Raw genomic sequence first — 25402 nt, forward strand, 5'->3', positions numbered from 1 at the left:
AGGACAAGGTGAAACTTTTGGAGGGGAGTATTGATAAGCCCCCGATATCAAGAGTCTATATTCGACAAGGAAAGCACTCCCAAGGAAACGATTGACGCTTGAAGAGTGAAGAGAGTCCTCTCGTTTTCAACAGAGTCCTAGTGCATTCAAAGCACGTAAATTTGAAGCATGAAGAGTCCTTCCGTTAAGGTTATTAGAATTAGATTTAGAGAGTCAAGAGTCATAATACATCTAGGTTAGAGTTACATTACGCTAGGTTTCTTTTGAAGAGTCCTACTCAGTAGGCTGATTTTGTTTTAATTCGATAGGAATGTAATTGCTATAATAGGGGGGATGGTGAAAGGATATGAGAGAGTTTATGTGAGAGCCTTCTCGGTAGCTAGGAATCACCTACTCGTAGATTATATTGTTTCTTATTCAACTTTTATTCAAAGTCCGTTTTCTCTGAGTTATTCCACCTTGTTAAGTAACCGGTGAAGGAGGGGAAAGGGAAAGGAGAAAAAAAAAAAAAAGGGGGGAGGGGGGGGGGGGGGGGGGGGGGGGGGTTACACAAAAAAAAAGGGGGGGGGGGGGGGGAGAGGAGCACACCAAAACAGGGGCGGGGGGGGGGGGGGGGGGGGGGGGGGTTGGGGTGTGTTTGGGGGGGGTTTTCTCTTAGGGGGGGGGGGGGGGGTTGTGTTTTTTTTTGGGGGGGGGGGGGGTGTGTGGCCCCCCCCTGGTGGAAGGGCGTCCCCCTCCGGGGTAGAAAAAATTGGTCATTATCCACTAGCTTGGTTTGCCAAGATGTGTAACTCAGGAATATTTTGTCTATTTGTCTTTGGAATGAAAATTAGTTTACTAAAAAAAAATGCTTTAAAAATGAAAACAATCCAAATATTGTTTATTATAGAGATATTTTTGGAATTGAAACAAAATAAACACTGATTTTAACCATTTTCAGTGATAAATAATATATCCAATAAAAATTCAATTTTGGGGTTTTTGTATTTTTTAAACATAAAGTGAGATGTCAGTGCTTTAAGGCATCCATTTTGGAGTGTCAGTGCAATTTGCTCTTTTATTTATGACTTAACAGAATCTTGGATACAATGTTAAGAGTGTGTGACTTGTAATTTTAAGAATGTGTAATATGTAGGGGTGTCAATTTGCAGCCCGAACCGTTAAAACTAAATCGGACCGGCCCGTTATAGCCCGAATCAGCCTGAACCGAACCTTAATGGGTTGTGTTTGGGCTAAGAGTGGCGGAGCTTGCATCGACCCAAAACCGAACCGCAACCCGTTATATCCCGTTTTGTAATTTTACATTAAATGGTATTTGAATCATTATATTGCCACTAGGTAGTTGGTATAGACAATTACATAAATTAAGCATGAATTCAAAGATCAAATAGTCATTTTACTACTTAATATCTAGGTTCTTGATTTCTATAGAATGGGTGGGTTTTTTTTAATGAGAGTCTGGGTCATTTATGCCACCTCAAATTCCTACGGTGGTCTCGTAACAAAGTCGTACTAAACTCTCTCTTTCTTTCTCCCGCTAAACGAAGCCACCTTGACCGGCTTTTGAGGCGGAGAGGTTTGCCTCTGCAATCTCTCCACCCCCTGCTCCTTCTCCCGCCTCCTCTCTTGCTCCCACCTCCCTCCTCACTTCTCCTCTTGCTCCTTTCCTTGCTTCCGCCTTCTCTCCCTGCTTCCACCTCCCGCCTCCTCTGCCTGCCTTCCGCCTTTGCGGCTTCTCAGATCTTCTCTCTTGTCTCCTCTGATCCTCTTTGGTGCCACTGTCTCCGCTTTTCACCAAATCTCTTCTCCTCTTATCCTCTTTTATGTCTTCTCCCTCTTTCCCGTCTTTGTTTCCCTCTTTGTCGTCTCCACTTAAATGATCAAATCTAGGGTTTCCCCTCAGATCTGCTTGTTCTTATTGTAGATCTGGTTGCAGTATTTTTTCTTTTTTTCTTTTTTCATTATCAAATAACAAATCAATTCTCTGGATTGCAACGTTCTTTGGTGCACATCGCAGAACAACTCCAGCTCTGGGTACAAGTTCTTCTGCGGCAAGCTTGACAGGTACGCCTCTAAGGCAGAGCCGGATGGCAGGTCCGAACCTTCTCCGCACTTTTGATGCTACCATCACAACAACTGTACGAGTTTTGTGTCCGCCCTTGAGGCGTGTTGTATGTCCCCCTATGAGGGTGTTGTATGTCCGCCCTATGTGGTGTGTATTCTGTCCCCCTTTGTGGGTGTTAGTGTTTTTTTGATGCTTTTTGTTCTAAAGGTTTTTTGGGCGTGATCCATTTTGGGCTTGACCCAACCCTTACCTTGGATGACTCTGTCTATTGCATGTATGACAGTTTGGTCACTTTTCGCTCCTTGGTTCGGTTTGAATCTTGTGTACTCATGCAATTGTGTCTGTACTCTGTACTTTCTTTAGTTCTTTGAATGAAGTGCTATTTACCAAAAAAAAAAAAAGGGTGTGCTTTTTTTTATGGGAATTGACCAATAACACATTTGCTTATTATAAAATTTTCGTTTTTGTTTAAGGATGCTCAATTGTTTTTTCTTGTTCTTTTTCTTACACACCATAAACTGTTAGTTAACCCGAGTCTAAACCGTTAGCTCAAACCATTAATTAGTCCGAACCCAAACTGCACCAAAGCGGAAACTGATATTTTTCTAGTGGGTCATATTTGGGCTAGGTTTTTTTCAGACCGAAACGGTTAAGCCGAACCTGAAACCGCCCCCAACCGCGCTGTTGCCACCGTTAGTAATATGTAATTTAGAGCACTGCAGCACCCAACCTGAGTTTGAGCCCCCTGCAATTTGCAATTTACTCTAATATTTACTTACAAGCGTCTAACGCAGTCGGGCTACCGCAAAAGAAATTTCATAGCTAAACCCTAACATCTCGTCAGCAAACTGATCCGATTCCGACAGCCTAACCTCTGTGCTTTTCCTTGGAGGGAGTTAACTTTCTTTTCCAGGATTTTTGCGCTATTCTGAGGATTCGGACGCTGTGAGACTCTGCAAGAGCGAGAGCTAGGGTTTGCACTGCAATGGATTCCGCTAATGCAGACGCAGCGCCGCCTCAGCTTTCTCCTGAGGCACTCTCTGTGTTCGCCGAAGGGATCTCTTTGCTGCTCTCTCGATGGACTTCACTTCAGATGGCTGTCCAAAACGAATGGGGCGGCAGAAATTCTCGCCAGAAATCCGAGCAGCTCGCTACTGATATCTTCTCATGGTTCTCCCAATCTAAAGGTAATCCTGTTTTTTATTTAAATCTTAAAATTTTGGCACTTTAAAGGCTGCAGCGTTTAGCATAGCAGGGTCCGCGAGAGGGTCAGATGTATGTAGCCTTACCTGTTTCCAAAGAGGCTGTTTTCAGGACTTAACTGTCTCCAGGCATTCGCCAATTGTTTATGCACCTTAGTCGAAGATTATTTGCAAAATCTCCACTTTGGCTTCCACAACGAATCTTGGAATTGAGGAAACATTGTTTGGCTTAGTCAGTGGCAACTTTTTTATGGGCTTCCACCCCTTTGAAGACTGATGGTACTGATTTCAATTTGAACCGGCTTCTAACTGCTGTTCAATTTGGTCTTTCCAGAGCCACTTTACATTGATGATCTTGAAAATATGCTTGACGAGAATATGATGCTTTCTTTCAATGCGGAGATTGAGGACGGTAGCATTGAGGAGGTATGTTTGTCTGTCAATCACATTGGTTTCAATTTCAGGTTTGGGTTGACATTGATTTTCCTTCTATGTTGATTTCTTGTACTTATAGTATTAGAGCTCACTTCACCTTCTCTTAGATAAATATGTTAAAACAAGGGCGTAAAGCAACTCGTCTCTAATAGAGCATGTTGTTTGGAGTCAAGGGCATTCGCAGTCTTCTGAGAACCTGAATGGAGTGATTAGCTTCTGAAGTTTGGAACTTAGATTTTCACTTTTGAAATATCAGTTGTATAGGAAATAGTCATGTGGATCATCTGAAACTTAATCTGTTGAACTCAATTTTGATTTTAACTGTTCCTCAAACAAGGAAGAATCTTATTCATAGAGCTAGATCCCCTTTAAACACTGTGCTTAGCCCCCGGAAATTAAAAAAGATCAACTGGTTTTACTGGATTTTTAAGACATTGCATTGCAAATTCATCTATCAAAAGCTGGTTGATGATTGGCTTTTGAGAACTGGATACAATTTGTGAAGTGGTCATTTTCTTCTACTCTTTCAGTCCAAGAGAGAGGGCACTACCATCTCAATCTTCCCAACAACCCTTTAATTTAGTCTAAAGTAACTAAGTGATAAAGGAAACTTTCCACGTGGATAGGTGGTTCTTCAGGGGAAAACATCATTCAAGGGCTCCATGTATCCAAGGTTCCATGACATTATCTGTTTTCAGTATGAAAACACAGAAATATGTTTTTCTTCTTCTCTACTAGGTAATTGGTATTTTGTCTGAGGCCAGTGATATGTATTTTGTAGTCCCAGTTTAGCTTTCCTGATGTTTAGTTTCAGCAAAATTCAGTTTTATCTTTTTTTTATGTCTGTTTGCTATAGGGTTTCATGATGGCTTACTGTGCTTCAGTTTAGCAAGTCATTGCTGTCTTATGAGAAGTCAAGGGGTCAATTACGAATTCAGCATATTGTACCATTTACTGTCTTACAAACCTTAAGGTTTATGTTTTCTAGATTTAAATTTCTTGAAGAAGTTAATTTTTGTTGGCCATTTAGATGCAGTTTTTGCTTTGAATTATGTGAATTCTGTAATGACCTGGTTTCATATATCTTAGTTGATGGGTTATGTTGTCACAACCTCATTGATATCGAGGTCATTGAATTCATTGTAAATTAAAACCTTTGAAAAGCACAATCTCCTAGGTCATAATTTGGAATCGTGTCGAATGCATTCTCAAATAAACACCGTAGAGACGACATATAAAAGTAAAACATTCTTCAAAACTGAATTAAACCTTAGTGGTTAATATTGTGTTATAAGCATTGAAAAAAATTCGAAGGAAACTCAAGTTTTGATTAGGTGAAAATGGGAAACCTAGGTGAGAAACTAGGAAATTTAGAGGAAACTTAGGATTTTCTCGTGCAAGTTTCGACAGGTTTTAGGGAGTATTTTAGGGTGGGACTTTGCAGTTAAGTTAATTAGAGTATAAAGAACATATTGACACATGTATTTTACTAAAAAGTCAATGTATATATGCCATTCAATGTACATAATATTAATGTAGAGTTGTCCGAAAAGTATACTATAAACTTAACTACTTAAGTACATAGCATTCAATATATAACTTCTAAGTTCAAAGCATCAAATACGAAGTAACTGACAATAAAAGAAAGTACAACTTAGTTCCAAGAGGAGTGCCTCGATGGATCCATCCCGTGAGCTGAGTAGTACTGTGTCTATGACATCCTCTCCTCCAACTAACGAACATAGACATCCTATAACATTTTATGCCTATGGTTGTCAAAGTAATTGACAACTGCAACTTTATAAGTCTGGTCATCAACATGCCTAAGATAACTAGTTTGAAGGAATATGCAATTTGGATAGGGAAGTCCTGATGGAGGGGTATATGGGAAAATATTAAAGAAACAAAAAAAAAAAAAAAAAAAAAGGGAAAAACTACGACACTTGCAAGAAAAAGTCTTAGGTTTCCACAATTTCCCATGTTCCCAAGAAATTCTGGAATTTTTTTTTTCATGAACCATCAGGTCCAGCTAGTTTGAACCAGGTTTCGACAAAATTTCGACAGTTTTGATCGAAACTTGGGATTTTTTCGGTCACTCAAGTTTCGTTTCGAGGTTCCAAAATTGCAAAATTTCGTTTTGATCGAATTTTGTACGATGGTTATAAGTGTATAATTTATAGGACCCCAAACTTATCATGTTATTTTCGAAAATCTTTATTATATGCGTATCCTTAAAACTGCTTAGTTACATAAGACTACAATTAACAAAGTTGGAAGTATCTCAAGCTCACTCAAATGAAGCCAGTAATGATGCTGCCATCAAGTTTCTTTATTTCAGAAAACCTCCACAGTAGTAAATGCATAATTTCTGAAAAAGTCTACTTGATTTGGGTGAGCTTGCTCCCACTTGGGAAAGAACAAGTACTACACACGAACATCATTAGAGAAGGTATTATAAACATTATGAATCACATCTCGGAAATAAATTATTATTTAATGATCCATTACGCCACGGTCATTCAACCATCCCATGCAAATAAAAAGTATTTTCTATTTTATTGTTTTATTATTTTCTATAACTTTCATTACTCACATAATTGAGAACAATCCTTTCATACAGAGCTTTCACATTGTGTACAATACACTCTACTCAATCATAACGAACCAACACCATTAAGGTAAGCTCAATTGAACATAGGCAACCAACACCATGCCCTTCTCTTTTTTTTTGGGGTGGGGGTGGCAACAATTATCTCACTTCTTTGATGACATCATAGCATTGTACTACTAAACCTTTCATATCATTTCTCATTGTTCCCATAACACATCATTTCTCATCATTCAATCATTATGTGTAGAGGCATTATTCTCATTTCATCATTTTACTGAGATCTAATCCCTTGACACTACAACCATCATGGCATATATTCCATTCTTGTATATATATCCATTTCATATTACCACATCTCATTCACATGCCACAAACATTGCATCACATAAAGTAAACTTCCCTTGCACCATAACCCTTGTATTAATGCTACGATGTTACATAGCCTCTAATACCATAAAACAATAGCATATGTCCTTCGTGCATTGCTTACATGATACAAACATCATTTATAATCATTGTATCGTACTTGTTGTCATGCATAGCCATTCAATTTATACCTCTCATATATGTCTTTCCATGCATTGCATACATGATACAAGTATCATTATTATATCAAGGTGATGGGTGTTACAAATCCATCCTGAGTTGTGAAGAATTTTTAAGTGTTCGTGTTAACATTTCTAAGGATTTCTAAGACGCTAGATTTGAATTTGTACTTAATATATCTTTAGTTTTGCGTAAATGACTTCTGAAGTTTACGTATGGTTTTTCATATCCATGCAGGTAGCAGAACAGTTGATGGTTATGCATGAGGATTGTCTGCAAGGCAATTATGAGTCAGTTGAGAAGCTGAGGAACTCCGGCTCAGTGGCAGATGCTGTTTCTCAAAGCACACAGGTAATTTATAGACCCTGGATTGCTCTATGTGAAATTTTTTATCCTGGAGGGGGATGGGAAGGATAACCCTAGTGAGTAGCTGTTGTATTTGTCCATAACCGTGTCAATATGATATAGTCAATTTCCAATGGTCGATATAAGAATATTACCCACAATTGGAAGAATTTCGTCTTTACACAGGAGATGAAATGGATATAACTTTTTCCTGCAAATTCTGTGCCCTTTACTTGCGATTGCAGGTTTTCCTTTTGAGGCAGTGCTCATTGAGATATGTCTAGAGATGCCTGATGTCGTTGGCTGAATTTAGTGGTGTGGATCCTTTTGTGTCTGTGTGCATTATAATGAGAGTTATCAGAGGAATTTTATTTCTCAAGAGGATTCTTATCCGCCCTTTTTATTGTTTTTGTCTCTTTTTTTTTTTAAAGTACTTTTTTCTATAATCTTTGTACAGTTGGTAAATGCCAATGATGAAGACAATGAGAGTTCTGATGACGAGTCATCTGATATGGCAATGGATGAGCCAAAGCCGGATTTAGATCCAAAGCCAGAGTCCATGTCGGTGGATTTGCAGAGGCCAGCAGAAACCATGCAGGCTGAAGATGGTTGGACAGTTGTTGGTTCCAAGCGGAACAAGGGTAAAAGAAGTTAGGATGAAGAGCTTGAGTTTGTGTCTGCCCCATTTTGAGTTATAGGGTTTTGCTGTCCTCCCCAAAACACCCCCTCCCTCCCTGGTGGCCCAAAATTCTCTCTCTAAAGTTACAGGGTTTCTTTGTTCGTTGCTAAATATTCTGTTTTCCAAATTTTGGTTGGAGCATCTGAAGGCCCAGATTGAGTTTGCTCCTCCCCCTTTTTAAGTTATATATAATTTCATTTGTTAAATATTCAGTCCGGCAAATTTTGGTTTTGAATGTCTGCATACCCTATCTTCGCTTGGAGATGTGGTGAAAAGTAAATTTATTATAAGGCTATTATTAGTCTTCTTGTGTGTTCTATTTATTTATGTATGCTGTAGAGCTTCTTTAAAGTTTAAACTTCTCCATCTTTTTCTAGTTGTTGAAGATTGGTTAAAATCTAGAATAAAAATTTTAGAGGCCAGAATTAGTTTGGACGGGAAATGAGAGATATCTAATTACTAGAAATCCAACTGTTGGGTTAGTCCACAAATCTGGTCAAGTGTGGAGGGTAATCGGATTTTTCAACTGATAAAACGAATAATTGAAAACAAGATATGTAATTCGAGATGGTCAATTTGAAAGCATGTATGGAGGAAAGAATCTGAGAAATTGCAGCTATGTTTTGATGATCAAGAAGTATCTGAGAAACTGTTCAGCTGGAAATAATCCTGGGAAGGATACGTTATGTCGTTATCTAAGGAAAATAAGAAGCGGAAAAAGCAGTGAGGGTATATCACACTTGATAAAATATACGGTATTTCCATCCCATATGGATAACTCAATAGTTCAAACTCCAAAAACTCAAAATTTTTACTCAAATCATGCTCAGATGAAGGGGTTTTCACTGGGTTCGCTATAGACTTAGAAACAGCACACATGGAAAGAGTCATTATCTGACTGAAACATGGGAACAGTTTCTAAGGTAAAGCTTGGGCTGAGGGATTCCATCCGACCTTTGGGCTAGGTCAGGCCTGAGAGTGAGCCCTGGAAACCCAGAACTTGTTCTGGGTTATCAAAATCGAATCCCATTTCAACCTGGCCAGATCTCACCCTGACTAAGCCACAAAAACCAGTTTATAAAGTGAATTATCATTCCTCTTTCATGTTCTCCTCAATTCTGTCATTCATCTCATTTATCTCCATACATCTCCTACATCTCCTACATCTGATCGTCTCATTTTCCTTTTCTTAGGTTCGTTATTTAGACCTAAATGTTGAAAATGATCTTATCCCTCTTATGAAGTGTAAAACTCAAGAAGAAATTCATTTAAAATAATAATATTAATAAAATCATGGATTATATAACTATCAAAACAATCTCTCAGCAAAAAAATTGCTGAGGTAAAGCTACATAAGAAAATTGCCGCCCGCTCCCTCTCTTTCTTTTATACTGCTTTTGCCGAAGCCTTTAGCACCAAAGTATCATGTAACTAAAGGAAAACATGTTTGCTAAGGGAAGGGAATTGATTTTTTTTTCTTCCATTTTTTGTTTTTAATGGTAATCAACTACACAAGTAATGGTAAGATACCATGCTCTTAAAATCCATGCTCATCAAGAATTCTTGAGCATAAATCCACTAGGGGTACTATCTCATCACAACTGTTCGCGACACTCAACTTATTTGGCTATTCCCAGAAGAAAAAAAAGTGAAAAAAAGAAAAAGAATAAGGGAATCCACTAGGCTTCTTTTAAGGAACTCACAAATCTGCTTCCCTAATATATAACCTTTAAATAGATCACAAAACTGATTGCTGCTTCCTTTGCGGAGTGCAAATTTGTAGGAGTTGTTCATAAGTTCAATTATTGTAAATCCCAAAAATTGGACTTTCAGTGAAACAGTGGAAACATGAGAGAGTCCTGAAAAACCTTCTCTCGTGATCTCTGAACTCTCCAGCAGATCTCATGACAAAGGATTAGCTGGAAAAAATATATGTAACAAATAATAAGGGAAGGACTGGGCATACCAAACCATCATCAATTATTGGGTCAAATTGGATAATTTTTATAACCCTTTCTGAGCTGCCAAATTGATTCACCCAGATGGGTTTAGATACTCCCTTCAAAAGAAAGACAAAAAACAGGTATCTTCGTAAGACATCTTCCTTGTTTGTTTCAATAATTAAGTTCAGAGCACGAAAATGAATTAGCCCTTCATCAAAAAGTTATTACCAGTGCATCTGTGAATGTGCTTACTCGAATAAAATGAAGAACACAAACTGCAAGTAATTTAACGAAAGCAGCTGACAAGATAAAGAGCCCAGAGACTTATTCTCATCTCCCAACTAAGCAACGACCCACTTGCCCTTAATATCCCCTTTTGTCTCTCAGTATTCCTTCCTACTCTTTCATCATCTCCAATACTTAATAATTAAGCCTGCAAGTTTCTATAGATCCAATGGCTTTTGTCTCTATAGCTCCGCACCTGTAATCAGGTATAAGATGAGTTTTTGGATTCCTCACTATCCCATGAGTACTGAATAGGAACAGCAATCACGTTGTCTCAATTATCTTAAATTTAATATTAAAGAAATGGGTTCTAATTTTGTGAAATCTCCAAGAAAATTAATGCACTCTTGAAGCTGACTTCAAAACTTCATGGATGATTTAGTTAAAATTAATGTTTCTTAATCTTGGTGACAACACATCCACTGTCAACAGCAAAACCTTTTTTCAACTAAATGATTCATTTAACAGTAAACTGTTACGTTGCTCCTTTCATTCTAGAAACTAAAATAGGTTGTTGTCTTTATTGGCTCCCTGGGGTTCATTATGCTCTGTTTCCTCTAGTTCGGGTGAACCCATTCCCTTTGTGTGTGTCCCCGTGTTTTTCTGGTTCGCCAGCGTGTTTTCCTTTTTTCCCTGTCTCGCCTTGGTTTTGCTTGGCTTCCTGTGCTGACCAAACTTACAAAGACAGATGGGGAAAGGTGTTTCCCCAATTCCAACATTGGACTCAAATGAGGAGAGAATGGATACTATAAACAAGCCAATGTCACTGCAAACGATATGGTTTGAACATGTTAGTAAACTATATATTATTAAAATTGAATAGCTGTGCGTATGGTTTGTGTTGGATTGACAACCAGGGGCGCGTTTGGTTGCAATTTAATTTTTTTAACTTTGCAAGAATTGTTTTCTAGCTTTTATTTATTTATTTATTATTATTATTATTTTAATCAAAGAGTGGTGGTTTGAGCACAATTTTGACCGTTTGATAATTTATACTGAAAATACTTGAGGCAATGGAGATTTACAAAAAAAGAAAAATCTTATGAAGGCGGGAAGGAATTAAAAGTTGCATTTAGATAAAGTTTAGGTTGAATATAATTTTTTGACGTGCTTTTTGTATGAAACAAGTTAAAGTTGTTTGAAAATTTTTCTCAAGACAAGAAAATTGGACCAGTTTGTTCTCTGAAAACAAAAGAACGATCTATTTTACCGAACACTTTTTGGCGTTCTTCAGTGTTCTAAGAACTGAAGAATGCTGAAAACTGTTCCTTGGCTTGTTATTTTTGCATTTGTTTTCTTCTTTGATTCCCCTATTGTCTTTTGAATCAGGTCCGTCAAGAACACATCAACACGTGCCAATCACTTGTCTCGGGGTGGTTGTTTGTTTGTCTTGTTTTTTTCCTTCTCTTGACTTTGAAATCCAACCACTTCCATTTGAGATGAGAAGCAATAGAAATAGAGTTATGATAAAATAATATATATGTTAATAATATGTTTTTTTAATTTTCTTTTATATGTATAAATAGAGGATGGAAACTTTTATATATATACACCACATGAAGTATCTAATTCATGACCTTGTTAGTCGTTACTAAGAGTTGCAAGTCATTACCTACTGGGCATCCTTCGCTGGTAGTTTAGATATTGTGCATTCTTGATATCTATTCCATAGATAACTGTACATCAATCTAAAATCAGCAAGGTCAATCTTTCTTGATCCCGTTTCTATTAAAAAAAATCTTAGAATTTATCCATTATCTCAGAAGTTTTAAGATAATTCACATAATTTCTTTCTATTTTTTTAATTCACAAATCTTAGAATTTGGGGGGGAACCTATTTCTATCCAGTTTTATTAGTGATCAAATTGACATCTTCTGGTTGGCTATCAACCATATACGTTTTTATTTACTCCCAAACTTTTTTCTCCATCCTGAATAGAATGGCATATAAATGGCTAGATGAAAGGGGAAACTTCTATCCCTTGTTTTATGATTTCCAAGGAATTATGTGAGAAAATGACTCAAATAATTAAACAATTTTGGTGGAAGAATTATCAGGGTAGGGGTATTAAATGGGTTAAATGGAATACCTTATCTAGAAGCAAGCGAGATGAAGGCCTAGATTTCCATGATGTGAGTTTTTTCAATAAAGCCCTTCTTGCCAAACAAAGCTGGAGATTCTTAATATCTCTTGATCCATTATGGACTAGAGTCATGACAACTAAATACATTAGAGACAAACCTTTTTGGAAGTGCAAATCCCCACCTCATGCTCTTGGGGTTAGAGGAGTGTGCTTATAGGAAGGTGTATATGTTCTAAAAGAACACAACTTGAAACAAATAAGAAATTGATTAAGTATTGATATCTATAAAGCCCCTTAGATCCTTTCCTTGCCCTTCAAGTGCATTGCTAACCCCACTCCCTCACATGGGGGCCCTAGATTGGTTCATGAGCTTATAGTATGGCAAGACTTTCAATGGAATTTACCTTTATTGAATAGCCCATTGAAGTAACTGCTATAACATTTATCCCAATCCTATCTCCCTCTACAAATGATTCGTGGATTTGGTATAAAATTAAACATGGTAGCTTCAATGTCAAGTCAGCCTACTACCAATACATGACAATGGCAGATTGTCATGGTTATAATGTTGCATCTTCCTCAATTGTATCTTCATGTTGGAATAAGATTTGAAATATAAAAACTCTCCTCCAAAATTAAATTTTTTTTTGTGGCACTCCTCTCATGAAGCATTGGCTATTGGTAGTTGTTTATTTCCTTGAGGTAGCTCCCAAACACCTCTTTGTTTAATTTGTGGTGTTGGTATGAAATTGTAGGCCGTGCTTTATTTTTTTGTGATCAAGCTAAGGAGTGGCGGCATTTGTTCTCTCTTAAGATTTACGCATCTAACTTTTTAGGTGACTCACTATATGATTCGATGGGTTTTATTGTTCATTTCTTTAAGAATGTAGATGATAAGTATATATAGTGGATCAAATTTGGAGTGCAATGGTTTGTTGTATTTGGAAGTCTAGAAATGCTACTTTATTCAAGCATATAAAGCCTATGGTCATTCATTCCATGCACTCTTACCATTCTTTGTTTGCAAAGATTGAATTCCATGTTCGCACTGACCCTCCTATGGAATGGGCCATTGGAAATGGAGGTGGGCTTCTTCCAATTGTACGTTGATGGTTCTTGGGGGAATTTAGGCGCGATGCTTGGGATTCGGGGGTGCAAATTTAGCTTAGCCATTTGATGATGGAATTGGAAGCCATCCGTGACGGCCTTCTTCTAGCATCTTCTCTAGGAGTTTTTGCAATCCAAGTAAATTTTAGATTGCCGGTTTGCAATTTTTGCTTTACGGGATTCTTCCATTTCCTTAGACTGGTTATGTATGAGTCTTTTATGTGAGATTAAACTCCTTGTTAACATAATTATTTATATTTATTTTCAGTTTGTTTTTAGGGATCTTAATAACTTTGCTACTAGATTTACTTATGTTTTTTTTCTCAGTTCCAAGGCATCTTAATGGCGTTGCGGACTTCTTAGCCCGTGGTGCACGTCAGTTTCAATTGTTTAGGGTGTCATGGGATATCCCCCTTTGTTTGTAACTAACTCTACTTTGCTCTCTTTTGGGTCTCTTACTGGAGACTTCTTCATAATGAAAATTTCCAGCTTTTGAAAAATTAAAAAAAATAACTCCAGAATCTATTTGGAGTATGCATATTTAACACAGGTTAAGTGTATAGACCTCCTTTCAATTGCACTCTTGAGTTTTGCTGGTAATTTGAAAACCACCACCAGTTTGCCTGCTTCTGAATTTCATGTGGCAAATCCGTTTCTTCAAACATTGCATGGCGTTGGGCCTTAATTGGTTACAGTTGATAAAAAGACACAAATGAAAGGGAAAAAAAAAAAAAAAAAAAAACAGATGTAAGTCACTACAAGTATGCATAGGTTTACATAGGAAAGCTGATAACAACCAGTTTGTTTACTTGGACAGTTAATACTTTCATCTACGCAAATGTGTTCTTGGGTTTGGTAGGTACCAAATATACAGCTTCAGCTCTCATATCTTTGGGACCTCCCAGCTCCCAACTTCCAGGCCATTACCTGGAAAACAAAACCATCAAAGATCAAAAAAATTTAACTCAACCAGGGCGAAAATGCTGCATTTGCGTCAACCAGAGGCAGTTTTAAGTTCAACCTGGTGCACTGCCCCTGCACCTAACAGTTAAGGTAAACTATGACCCTCATCAGGTCAGGGTGCGGTGTTTGAAAACGCCCCAGGAACATAGGCACATAGCCCATTTGTCATACCTATTCGGATACACTGCCTCACATAACTTGTAAGATTGGAGAGGATGATGTACATGTTTCATAGGCCAAAGTGGTGAAGGTTGAGCAGCATCAGGTGCTATACCGGTGATCTGATTTCACTGCTCAAAGTGGTTAAGTGTCTCAAAACTTCCTCTCATTTCTATCAGCAGTTCGTATATCTCTCAAGACTACAAAATAAAATCAATAGAGACTCCCCCCCCCCCCCCCCCCAAAAAATAGAAAAAAAAACCAACCCCCCCCCCAAAAGGGGGGAAAAAAACACCCCCCCCCCCCTTTTTATAAAAAAAAAGCCGGCCCCCCAAAAGGTTTTTTTGATTAATTTTTTTTTTTTTTTACAAAACCTTTTAAACATGGTTTATTATAGGGTTATTTATGAAAATAAACAGTGATTTCACACCCCCTTTCCCTAATAACTTTTAAGTTTAAACATGATAAAACATAACAATAAAATAGAGGGAGAAATACTAAAAGGATCCAAAATTAAGAAAACTTACCATCCGGGTCAAAAAAGAAAGCTTGCTTTGTTTTCCCATCGGGCTGGGTCTTCAGAAAAACTTCAACACCTTTTTCCTGCAAGACCAAGCAAACGGATATATCCACTAGTTAACTGTGCTTCTACCCAGAAAATCAGAAGAGACAAAGGAAGGTGCATACAGATCAGAAATTTATTCCACACGTAAAACAAAGCAAGAAAAACATCAAATTACTTGAATAGCCCTGTCTGTTACAATTAAAGCAAAGGGACATTAAGTGATTTTTTTTTAAACTAGCAAAGTGAAATGAACTTTTGTATATGGTCTTTGATTAAAACTAAGGCAAAAGGTTATTTACCCCAAAAACCAAAGGCAAACAGTGATCTTATTCTTTTTTGGATGAATAACAGTTATCTTATTTTACTTCACTTTCACTTCATTTTCAATAAGGACCAATAACAGCCAGAAAGGCCTTTCACATGCTTAGAAACTTCCTCCAAAAATCAACTTCAGAACAGGTAGACTGAGTATTCTCAAGTCACCAATTTTGAAGAGAAGAAAAAAAATTTTGAAGGGAAGAAAAAAAATTGATGGATAAACAATAAAGGGCGTACCCAGTGCCGAAGCTCCCACACTGTGGGGTCTGGAGAAGGGACTTTCTAGGCAGCCTTACCCCTGCATTTTGCAGAGAGGATGATTGATAAACAATAAACACTACAAAATGCACAGGAACACATTCCCTTATATCTGCTGCATATAGAGCTTGAGAAGAAGGACTAACGGTACTTTGTGTTGTTATATGATACATTTACTTCCAGAATCTGTCCTGAAAACATTTGTAAATATTTCATCCAACCCAATGCAATAGTTATTACTAAGTGAAGTACAAAGACCTTCAGTCCATCAAATCTACTTGGGTAATTTCTTTGAAATATAAGTGTCCATTGTTACATCAGCAATCGACACTTGATACATAAGCACTATCAATGCAATCATATATAGCTCTTTAAAACCATTCGACCCAGATAATAGATCTAAAATTCAACTATATATGCTTTCAAAAACACGTATGCATGCATCAAAGTTGAGCTTCATGCAGTGAGGCTCATAGCTTATTGCAATAGTTTCAACTGAAATCATCCTTGAAAAGCAATAGCAAAGAATTCCAATCCTCATTGTGAAATCTATATTTAAATCTCACCATATGTGGTAAACACATTTTGCCTATTTTAGATTTTCAAATAATAAGAATGCACTAAAAAAAATTGATGTGTTTCTGGCCAGTAACACTAACACCTCATGTGAAGTTATTATTTTAAAACTTTCTATTGCAGTATCCATTTGAATTCATTTCTCCTTCTTTTATTTTCTTTATAACCGAATACAATTTATGACATTCCTAAAGTTCATTCAAACTTCCCATCAAGGCCGGAACCAGGATTTAACATTGAGAGGGGTGAAGAATGAAAGTCTAGATAACTTCTCTAAACACTAATGTTTTTTTGCTACACATATTGTGTGGGTCCTTATAAGACCCATTAAGAGTCCCACTTCTGAATTATTTTATTATACGAAGGCATATGCCACATATATTTTATGGGATCCATACATACTTGAAAATATAGGTAAATTATAGCAACAATAAAATTTATTCTCAATATTGAGGGGGACCACCGGATCGAAGAGAAAAAAAACTGAAAATTAAAGAAATTAAAAGGAAAAAAAAAAAAAAAAAAAAGAAGTGGCCGCCCCCCCCCCTCCCCTGTGGTCGCTGCCTTTGGAGACAAGAAGAAAATGGGATGACCAACATAAATTGAGAAGCCTTCCCATAGGTCGACCTGACGAAGTTTCATTTCCATATTAATCAATCTATGATCTACCCACAGAATACTGAAAGAATCAGAACCATTCACAAACAATAAAAAGGGAGGAAAATTTTACTTTCTGCATGAAGCCATGCATGAATAAGGAGAAGCGAAAGGATGAAGAAAAGAAGAATTACCTTGAGGGTTTGAACCAAGGAATCAAAGTTGGAAACGGAAAAACAGATATGATGCCCTCTTGCGAGATGTTTTGGGTCAGCGATTGGCTCCGAGGTGCTGAAAGGTCCTTCTGGGAGCCTCGACTCCGGGTTCCTCTCAATAAGGTGCAAAGATAAAGCAGGGGGAACCTTCACCCAAACCGCCTCACACTCATCAAATTTTGGGCTTTCGATCACCTCCAATCCTAGGATCTGCACCAAGAAGATAGTAAATTCAGGAATCTCATGCGAAAATTTCAAGTTTTCAACATAAATAAGTAGACCTCTTGATAGAATTTAGCAAGGCGTTGTAGGTCTGCTGTTTCCCTAGCTATATGATGAAGACATACTCCTTGCGCTGCTGCCATTTTTACTCCTGTCGTTTCTCTCCAGTTTCGACTCTGTGTTTTTAAAATTCGGTGAAGCTCTGGAATTTATAACGTTATAGTTTCTCTAGAATCTCGACTCTGTGTTTTTAAAATTCGGTGTAAGCTCTGGAATTTATAAATTCCAGAGCTTTAAAATCTGGAGTGACGTGCAAGGAATTCAGCCTCTACTTAACGAATATTTTTATAGCACTTCCACAATTTATGTTTATTAATACAAAGCATAAAAAAATTGCTTAATATGTATCGATAGTCAGGGTGATCTTGTAACAAAATGGGCATGATCTTATGCTTGATCAAGGTTCTAATCTACATGAAACAAAATTTCTCTACTGAAACATTTTTTAAAAAAATCATAAGAGAGTCATTGACCTAGTGCATGATATGTTATGTCTACGAGTAAAGAAAAAGAACTTTTTAATATTTATGAAAGAAGATTAGCACGATGGTCTCTTAAAACCACCAAAATTGATTAGAAATTCCACTAAGTCCAAAATTGTTCTTTCAAATTTGAAGAACCATGTGTTTTTAGGGATTGTCAACTATCCAGTTTGTGATGAGATCAAAGTCCAAGTTAAATTATCAAACACTTGAACAATTTGTAATGTTTAACTCAAGTGAGGTTGTATTATCTCTTCATTTTTTTATTTTAATTTATTTTGTTTGGGGTGAGGTAAAGAAGAGCAGTTGCAAGGGCTTTGTGTTTTTGGTCTAATAATAACTGGTTATAGATATAAATTAATAGGAAAAATGATGAACTGTGACTTCGGAATATGCGTATACAATTAAAGATGTGTTCTAAGTTTGGAATTAGAGGGTCTCTTAATTGCTATGGAGCCACTGTAAGGAACTAATTTGTCCATTCTGGCCGTTGGTTGGAGACACATGCATTGCCTGAATGGTTCAACTCTATGGCCAACTTCATAGAGAGAGATTAAATACAAAAGAAGATATTATGGAAAATAAAGGAGAAGCATGCTTCTTGAATTGAATGGTAATGCATTCAACATAGAAGCTGTTACAATAATTGAAGGATATCTCCAGTTCCCACTTGCCAATTTGAATTCAATCCATATCATTTTTTCTCTTCCTGATTTTACATTACAATTAGTGTCAATTTCAACTTTTAATAGTAATACATGCTGGCTCTCCTTGCTTTTGTCTTGTTTTCATCAACATAGAAGCTATTTCAACCACCATTAATGTGCATCAGATGCTTGATCTCCTCTAATCTGTACTCTAATGGAACTCCCTCCCACCATCAGTTTGTTTGTCTTGATTACTACATTGAATTCTCACTTCTATTCAAAATCCAGTGAAATAAATAGATAATAAGAATAGTTGCCAGGAGTAATTTCACATTTACTCCACGAGGGTAGTTTTCAATCCTGTTAGCTAGGATTGGCAGCATTCCCTCTTCTGGAGATTCGAGGTATGTGGAGCTGTATGATGACCTTTGTGGGTACTCATCTACAAATAAAGAAGTAAATTGACATCACTATAATACTACAAATAACAGTATCTTGGGTGGTATACTCCTTTCATCAGATGGTTTACTTAAATATTGAAAAAAATTAAAACCATTTGAAGAATCCTGATATTGAAGAGGTCAAGAAGTAGTACCCAAAAATGATAACCTAACCATGGCATCAACCAGAACTTGATCCATCCCATCAATCTTGTCTTATAGATGATCAATGGCCGCCCAATAGTGATGAAGGCAAACACACAAGCATATCAGATTTTATCAATTACAATCTTAAGAGCTTTCAGACTGCACTTATAGCTTATTGTAACAATGTAGGCCTCACTTGGAACTACTAGTCAAGCCCTTTTGGTACAGATATAATTCTGCAAGTGACAAGTGATCTTATGTCTTTGTAACTTTCAAACATAGAGATTTAATTGTAGGAAAGTCTATGAGTTCAATGGGTGCTATAATTTTAATGGCCACCTTTAAGATCTCTTTACCTTTCAAGTCATTACACACTTTAGAAAAGGAAGAGTTAGGACTAGAAAATGATCTGTAGTAACCTGCATACAATGTATACAAGCGTAACCACAAAAAACTCAAAGTGTCGAATAAAATTGATCCAAAATAATCGTGGTTCCTAACCAACCCAACTCTCACATTTAACAGTTGGAAACCTAGAGTTAAAGATCTATTAATAGATAAATCACCTGTTCAACCATAGCTCCTGAAGTACTCTGGTTCTGTGATAGATTTACTGAGACAAGACCAATGACACCACCTTGGAAGAAGAAAGAGATGTCACTTCATTTGAGTTTTCATTTTCAAGAAAAATGTAGCAAGGAAAAGTCATCCTTTACAAAGACAATGGACATGAAAACCATTTTCACCTAGGTCTCCAGAAGAGTTGCTAGAACAAGAAATGAAGGGGAAGGGGAGAAAGAGAAATGCCAATGAAAGAGTGAGAGGTCCTACCATTTATAAATCTACAAATACATACCTAAAGCCAATCAAGTGAGCATATCAATCTACATATCTAAAGCTAGGAGTGCATACCTAAAGCACCATCAATGAATTCAGGTTTCTGTTTGTACATGACTAAGTAGAGCTATACAACTCTTAAAACTCCATTCATGCCTCAAGGAATTTACATAATCGAAGTTCAAACAAACTATGAAATCTAAATACCAATTGCTCCAGATTCTCATATCACCAAATCTAAATACTACTTGTTCATAAAGAAAACCAGTGTAAATTGTCCAAAGTACTCAAGTAGCATATTATCAAGAAAAACTTAATAATATGAGCTGCATCATCCTCTTTCTTTGCCAGCATTGAGATCCCTAAGTGTTTGTGACATGTGAAAAGCTGCTTCACACACAACCAAATGTCCAATTGAAGCTTCATGACCAACACTTGTTAGTTTTCTATTCACCACTTCCACCTTTAAAGAGGATACCGAAATTCAAGAAAATATTACAAATAACACATATTTCAAGTGATTGTAATGACAAATGCATCAAAGACAGTAAACACATATCTTATCCTCTTCAAGCATATCTATGTAAGTAAAAATTGATAACAATTGCCCTATCCTCCTCTTTCTCAGTTAGTAGTACATTTTCTAGCTGGCTGTTTTTGCAAGCAGGTGGGTCTCCAAGTCAAGCTCTGTTACTGCATTAATTGTCTCACAAATAAGTTCTTCTTTATCCTTTCCTGCATGCTTGACCAAGTCTCTCAAAGCAACAGAGATCTCCTTCAACGGACTCACAACTTGTTCAACTCATTTCTTCTTCTTCTTAGGCTGTCCAAATCCATCATCATCCTGTGGTTTACCTCGAGATCGACTAGTACCTTCCTCTTATGTAGTTTGGCTACATGACATGTTAGTTGCATTGGTATCAAGGTCAAAACCCAAATTTTCAATCCAATCCGATCCAATGGGGTGTTGTACTCATTCTTCAAGCACACTGAATGATGAGTCATTCATAAAATCTAGAGCAGTTGCAGCCTCATGACCAGTTGCAATCTCGTTGCCTAGTGCTACAACAATGTCTAGGTGAATGCGACACACCAAATGCTACTTCCAATATTCTGCTCTTTTTTCTACAATTTTAAATTTAAAATTTAAAATTACAACTTAGAAGCTACCATAAAGTATTGTGAACTGACAAATGATGGTTTGTGAATATATAATGTTACCTTGACTTCACTCCAAAAGTGAGGACCAACATCGAATCTCATTTCACTTGCATTCCATCCTAGTCCACTTTGGTTTTACAAGTCACAAAGTGCACGGAGCCTAGTTTTTCAGATATGAAAATGATTGCGGCACTGTTCCCAATCATAATGTTTGCCATACATTTCATGTATCCTTTTACTAATCTCCACCCAATGTTCTTTCTTCAAACAGTTGTCTCCACCTCTACCATTGTTATGGATTTCTAAGAAAAACTCCAAGAGCGAGAGCGAGAGCGAGAGAGAGAGAGAGAGAGAGAGAGAGAGAGAGGAGAGAGAGAGAGAGAGAGAGAGAGAGAGAGAGAGAGAGAGAGAGAGAGAGAGAGATTTCTATTGGCCATGAGGCAATTTCCTTCTCTCGCAACTGTGATGTATTTCCAGGGTCCATCTAGGACAAATATAATTGAGTAACAAAGTAAATATGTGTGTGTGTGTGTGTGTGTGTGTGTGTGTGTGTGTTGTGGGGGGAGGGTGGGGGTAAAAAAATAAATTTATTTGTTTATTTATGTGAAAAAAAAAAAAACCACATAATTAAGAAACAACTAAACGGTGAAGTATATATGACAAAAAAAAAACAGTTCTTAAAGTAACAAAATACATCCATTTTTAGAGCACAAATCCTTAACCAAGCCTAGCAACTATAAATAGGATTACACAACACGCAATAAATTGTCCTATTTGTAATAGTTTAACTATGTCTATATCTTGAACTAAAATTTCCAACTGTTGCACTCCCTTCTTTTGAGATTTCAACACATCTTTCACATCCATTTTTTGTTGCCATATCTGCATATCATTGAAGTCTCTAAGGGTGGGGGTATGTTCTCCAGTTGGCTCACACCAACAAGAAAAAGAGCATCCATTAGAAAAGTCTTCACACCCTTGGTACAACCTATCAAGATACTTGGATGACACATAAATTCTGACTGCTGCCCACTTTCCTACAACTGCATCTCATACTTCAAGTAAGAAGTTCTCACATCATTTACATTAGACGTTAACATCTTGAAAGAAATGGTGGTGAAAAACAATATATGATGTACATAATACTACAAAGATGGTCGTATATAGTAGAGTTTCTATGAATAAAAAATGTATGTTGTTGATAGTAAATCCACACATTCTAAATAGTGATGCAATTCTAACATTTGAAGTAATTATATTGTGACAAATTTGAAATAATTCTATAAAATTTTAGATAAAATGAAAGAAAAAAAAAGGATAATTACTATTGCCTCCTTGTACTTTGGTTTTATTACTAATGGAACCTCTTTCTTTATGAGATTACTATTGCCCCCCTCATTTTTAATGGTGTTAAGTGGTTGTTAACATTAAATATGTAATGTCTATTTTGCCCTTCATTAAAATTAAGAAGTCAAAAATATAATATTACCCTCATTTATAGAAATTATATTGAATGTCAATTATATCCTTAAAATATTATATTTAAGAATCAATTGTGGATTTGGTGGGACCACACACTTATGGTTGTTGAAACTCTCATGTTCCACTTAAAATTTTCACAATTACAATGATGGAAGTTTTACAAACAAATTAGTATATAAAATGCTAATTGATAGGAAATTTGGTGACATGCATAATGGTCAACATATATTAGGTGATTTTGATCAATTTCCAACTGTGATTTACATTTGATATTTCCTAATATTTTAGTTTCTATTTTAGGTTTTATTCAATAACATATTTTCTTTATTCGGTGATTTCTTTTTAGAGAAGTAAAGCCAAATATTTCCTTTATTTGGAGGTTTGTTTTTAGAAAAGAAAAGTTAATTTAAAGCTGATTGTTTCCCATAGTTAATTAATGGTAGTATTATAACTTGATAAGATAGTAAATAACTAAAGAGATAGCTGCAAAGTTATTTTTGGGATTTTGAAAAATATATAAATGCCACATCATCAGTAAACTAACGGAGCTTAACGGTAAGGGGGCACTAGTACTTGTAGACAAAATTAAAGGTTGGATTAACAATTTTAAAAAGCACAGGGGATAAAGTAGTAATAAAATCAGAGTACAACAGGTCAACAATAATTATCCCAAAGACAAAGTACAATTCAAACTCAAAGACATACATTAAAATTAATGCAGCAAGTATATATGTAATTTTTTTTTATCATGGTCGCATGCAGTTAAAATGTTTTGTGTAATATGATCCTTTCTATCAGAAAACTTCTTATGTTGTTTAACGAAGACCCATGTTGGTATATGAAATCCATCAACGGCTCCAATACAATATTTGAAGAATGGGTAGAAGCTTTTACGGTTCTCTATTATCTTTGGATGCGAGGTGAGACTAGGGGTGTTTAGAAGCAATGGGTACAGTTTCATCATTGCATCTAACACTTTATTAAAGTATCAACTAATTGTCTCACCAGAATGCTCAAAAGTATGCTTCAAAGTTGAATTTTGTAATGTCCAATACAATGCAGGAACGTTGTCCCTTGTTCTCTAATTTTTCAGTAAATTAAATATCAATAAAAGAATTTGGTTTCCGGATTGGATTATCTCAGTTGATTCCTTTACCTAAGCCACTTCTCTTAACAAATGCAGAATTTAAGAATCTAGAATCTATTTTCCAACCTAAGCTTCAAATTTTGCTTGAGCACAAGCTTTAGTGTCAGTAACTTGATAGACAATAATATGTATTTTAGTGAGGCAATTGATAGCAGCTAATTGTTATTAAAATATAGAGTTAGACATTAGGGTGCAACAAAGTGAATGTTGCATACATTTGTCAGCTTATAATAAGCCCCAAAAGGAAGGGCTACTAAACTTCCAAGGGATTAGGATTGGCACAATTATTTTGTTACACCATATTGTATAGTTTAGTCATTCTTGGCATTAAAATCTGTGTTTATAAATCAATAGAACTTACTTAATTACAATCCCACTAAATACTGCCATATAGTGGCTAGCTTACTATCTCTTCACATGAAACCCAGAATAGTATTTTCCAATTCATTTCTCTAAGTATAGATCAGTCAACTTGATATACATTGTAACAAAACCTTTGACATTTTAGTAGGAGACTTATGATCAATTTGTGAAATTTTCCTTTTGCACAAATTCTTTAAACAGATTCACAATTTGCAACTCAAAACATACCACATAACATGAAAAGGGTTTTTTTTTAAGAGAGACAAAATTCTAGTGACAAATAGATTTAGATATGAAGTCAATACATGAACATTTCAATATATTCTAGTATTAGACATTCATTATCAAACCAGAACTTTACAAAACAGATGACAAACATAGATGAAATATAGGTTCAGGTTCCACCACTTTCTAAGTTCTAACACAAGATAAAATATATATGAACATTCAATATATACTAGTATTAGACATTCATTATCAAACAAAAAACTTCACAAAACAGAGGGCAAACATAGATGAAATATAGGTTCAAGTTCCACCACTTTTTAACACAAGATTAAATATACATGAACATTCAATATATATTAGTATTAGACATTCATTGTCAAACCAAAACTTCACAAAATAGAGGACAAACATAAATGAAATATAGGTTCAAGTTCCACCACTTTCTAACACAAAATTAAATATACATTAAACAGGTATCTACAACTCCAAATAACACCACAAAACAAAGAATAACAAAAGTAACTCCAAATAAAACCATGAAACAGAAGCAACTCCAAATAAAACCACGAAACAGAGAAAATTTCAAGAAAAGAATGTTTGATGTGCCTTTGATTTGGTAGAAGCCAAATAAGAAGAAGATGTAGGACTAGTTTGATTTTGTAGAAGCCAACGGAGAAGAAGATGGATGTGAGTTGTAGAGATTGGCCGCTTGAGTTAGTTTGATTTTGCAAAAGAAGAAGACGATGACAAACTCGCAGCGATATAGCTCAACGATGGAGCTCAATGATGGAGTTCCGAGACAGAGGCAACTCTTGATTCACCTGGATTTTGCAAAAGAAGAAGATCAGATAGCGTGAACTTGAGATACAGCTCAACGGTGGAGCTCAAAGACAAGATTTGCGAGACAAAGGAAAATCTTGATTCAACTTCATTTTGCATAAATGGGAAGAAGATCAGACAGTGTGAAGCCAAATTGCAGCTCAACTAGCTCAATGATGGACTTCGCAAGACAAGCTAGGGTTCAAGAGTTCCTCTTTTTCACGATAATGGGTGATTCTATGATTTTCATGACTCTATTTGGAAACCATGCACCTCTTCCATGGAATCATGTTTTTACACTAGGTTGTGGAATCACGTGGATTCCAAGTCAATATAGAACCAAACGGTTTTTTTTCTTTTCTTGGAATCATGATTCCTTGGAATCCGATTCTAGAGAATTGTGGAACCAAACGC

At 36.3% G+C, this 25402-nt stretch overlaps 2 protein-coding genes across 2 annotated transcripts; one reads left to right on the plus strand and one right to left on the minus strand.

The window, feature by feature from the left end:
- Positions 1 to 2811: 2811 nt before the first annotated feature.
- Positions 2812 to 8652, plus strand: LOC149028497 (uncharacterized). The gene is made up of 4 exons (XM_089137149.1): positions 2812 to 3252; positions 3602 to 3693; positions 7097 to 7210; positions 7662 to 8652. Exons 1-4 carry the CDS (start codon positions 3051 to 3053, stop codon positions 7857 to 7859), a joined length of 606 nt encoding a protein of 201 aa, XP_088993275.1. The 5' UTR covers positions 2812 to 3050; the 3' UTR covers positions 7860 to 8652.
- A 5225-nt stretch (positions 8653 to 13877) lies between these two features.
- On the minus strand, positions 13878 to 17422 carry LOC149028498 (lactoylglutathione lyase-like). The gene is made up of 4 exons (XM_089148589.1): positions 17235 to 17422; positions 16933 to 17163; positions 14952 to 15027; positions 13878 to 14229 (listed from the first exon to the last, which is right to left on the minus strand). The coding sequence occupies exons 1-4, from the start codon at positions 17316 to 17318 to the stop codon at positions 14186 to 14188; spliced, it is 435 nt and encodes a 144-aa protein (XP_089004715.1). The 5' UTR covers positions 17319 to 17422; the 3' UTR covers positions 13878 to 14185.
- Between the last annotated feature and the right edge of the window lie 7980 nt (positions 17423 to 25402).

This window comes from Hakea prostrata, chromosome 1 (genome assembly GCF_041222555.1).
Source record: "Hakea prostrata isolate BN-2017 chromosome 1, UWA_Hpros_2, whole genome shotgun sequence".
Taxonomy (NCBI): Eukaryota; Viridiplantae; Streptophyta; class Magnoliopsida; order Proteales; family Proteaceae; genus Hakea; species Hakea prostrata.

Coding starts and splice junctions, on each gene's coding strand:
- LOC149028497 (XM_089137149.1), top strand. CDS start 3,051: ATGGATTCCGCTAATGCAGACGCAGCGCCGCCTCAGCTTTCTCCTGAG. Junction 3,694..7,096: donor AGGACGGTAGCATTGAGGAG/GTATGTTTGTCT, acceptor ATATCCATGCAG/GTAGCAGAACAGTTGATGGT. Junction 7,211..7,661: donor CTGTTTCTCAAAGCACACAG/GTAATTTATAGA, acceptor ATCTTTGTACAG/TTGGTAAATGCCAATGATGA.
- LOC149028498 (XM_089148589.1), bottom strand. CDS start 17,318: ATGGCAGCAGCGCAAGGAGTATGTCTTCATCATATAGCTAGGGAAACA. Junction 17,164..17,234: donor TTGCTAAATTCTATCAAGAG/GTCTACTTATTT, acceptor TTCTTGGTGCAG/ATCCTAGGATTGGAGGTGAT. Junction 15,028..16,932: donor CCTTGGTTCAAACCCTCAAG/GTAATTCTTCTT, acceptor TTGGTCTTGCAG/GAAAAAGGTGTTGAAGTTTT.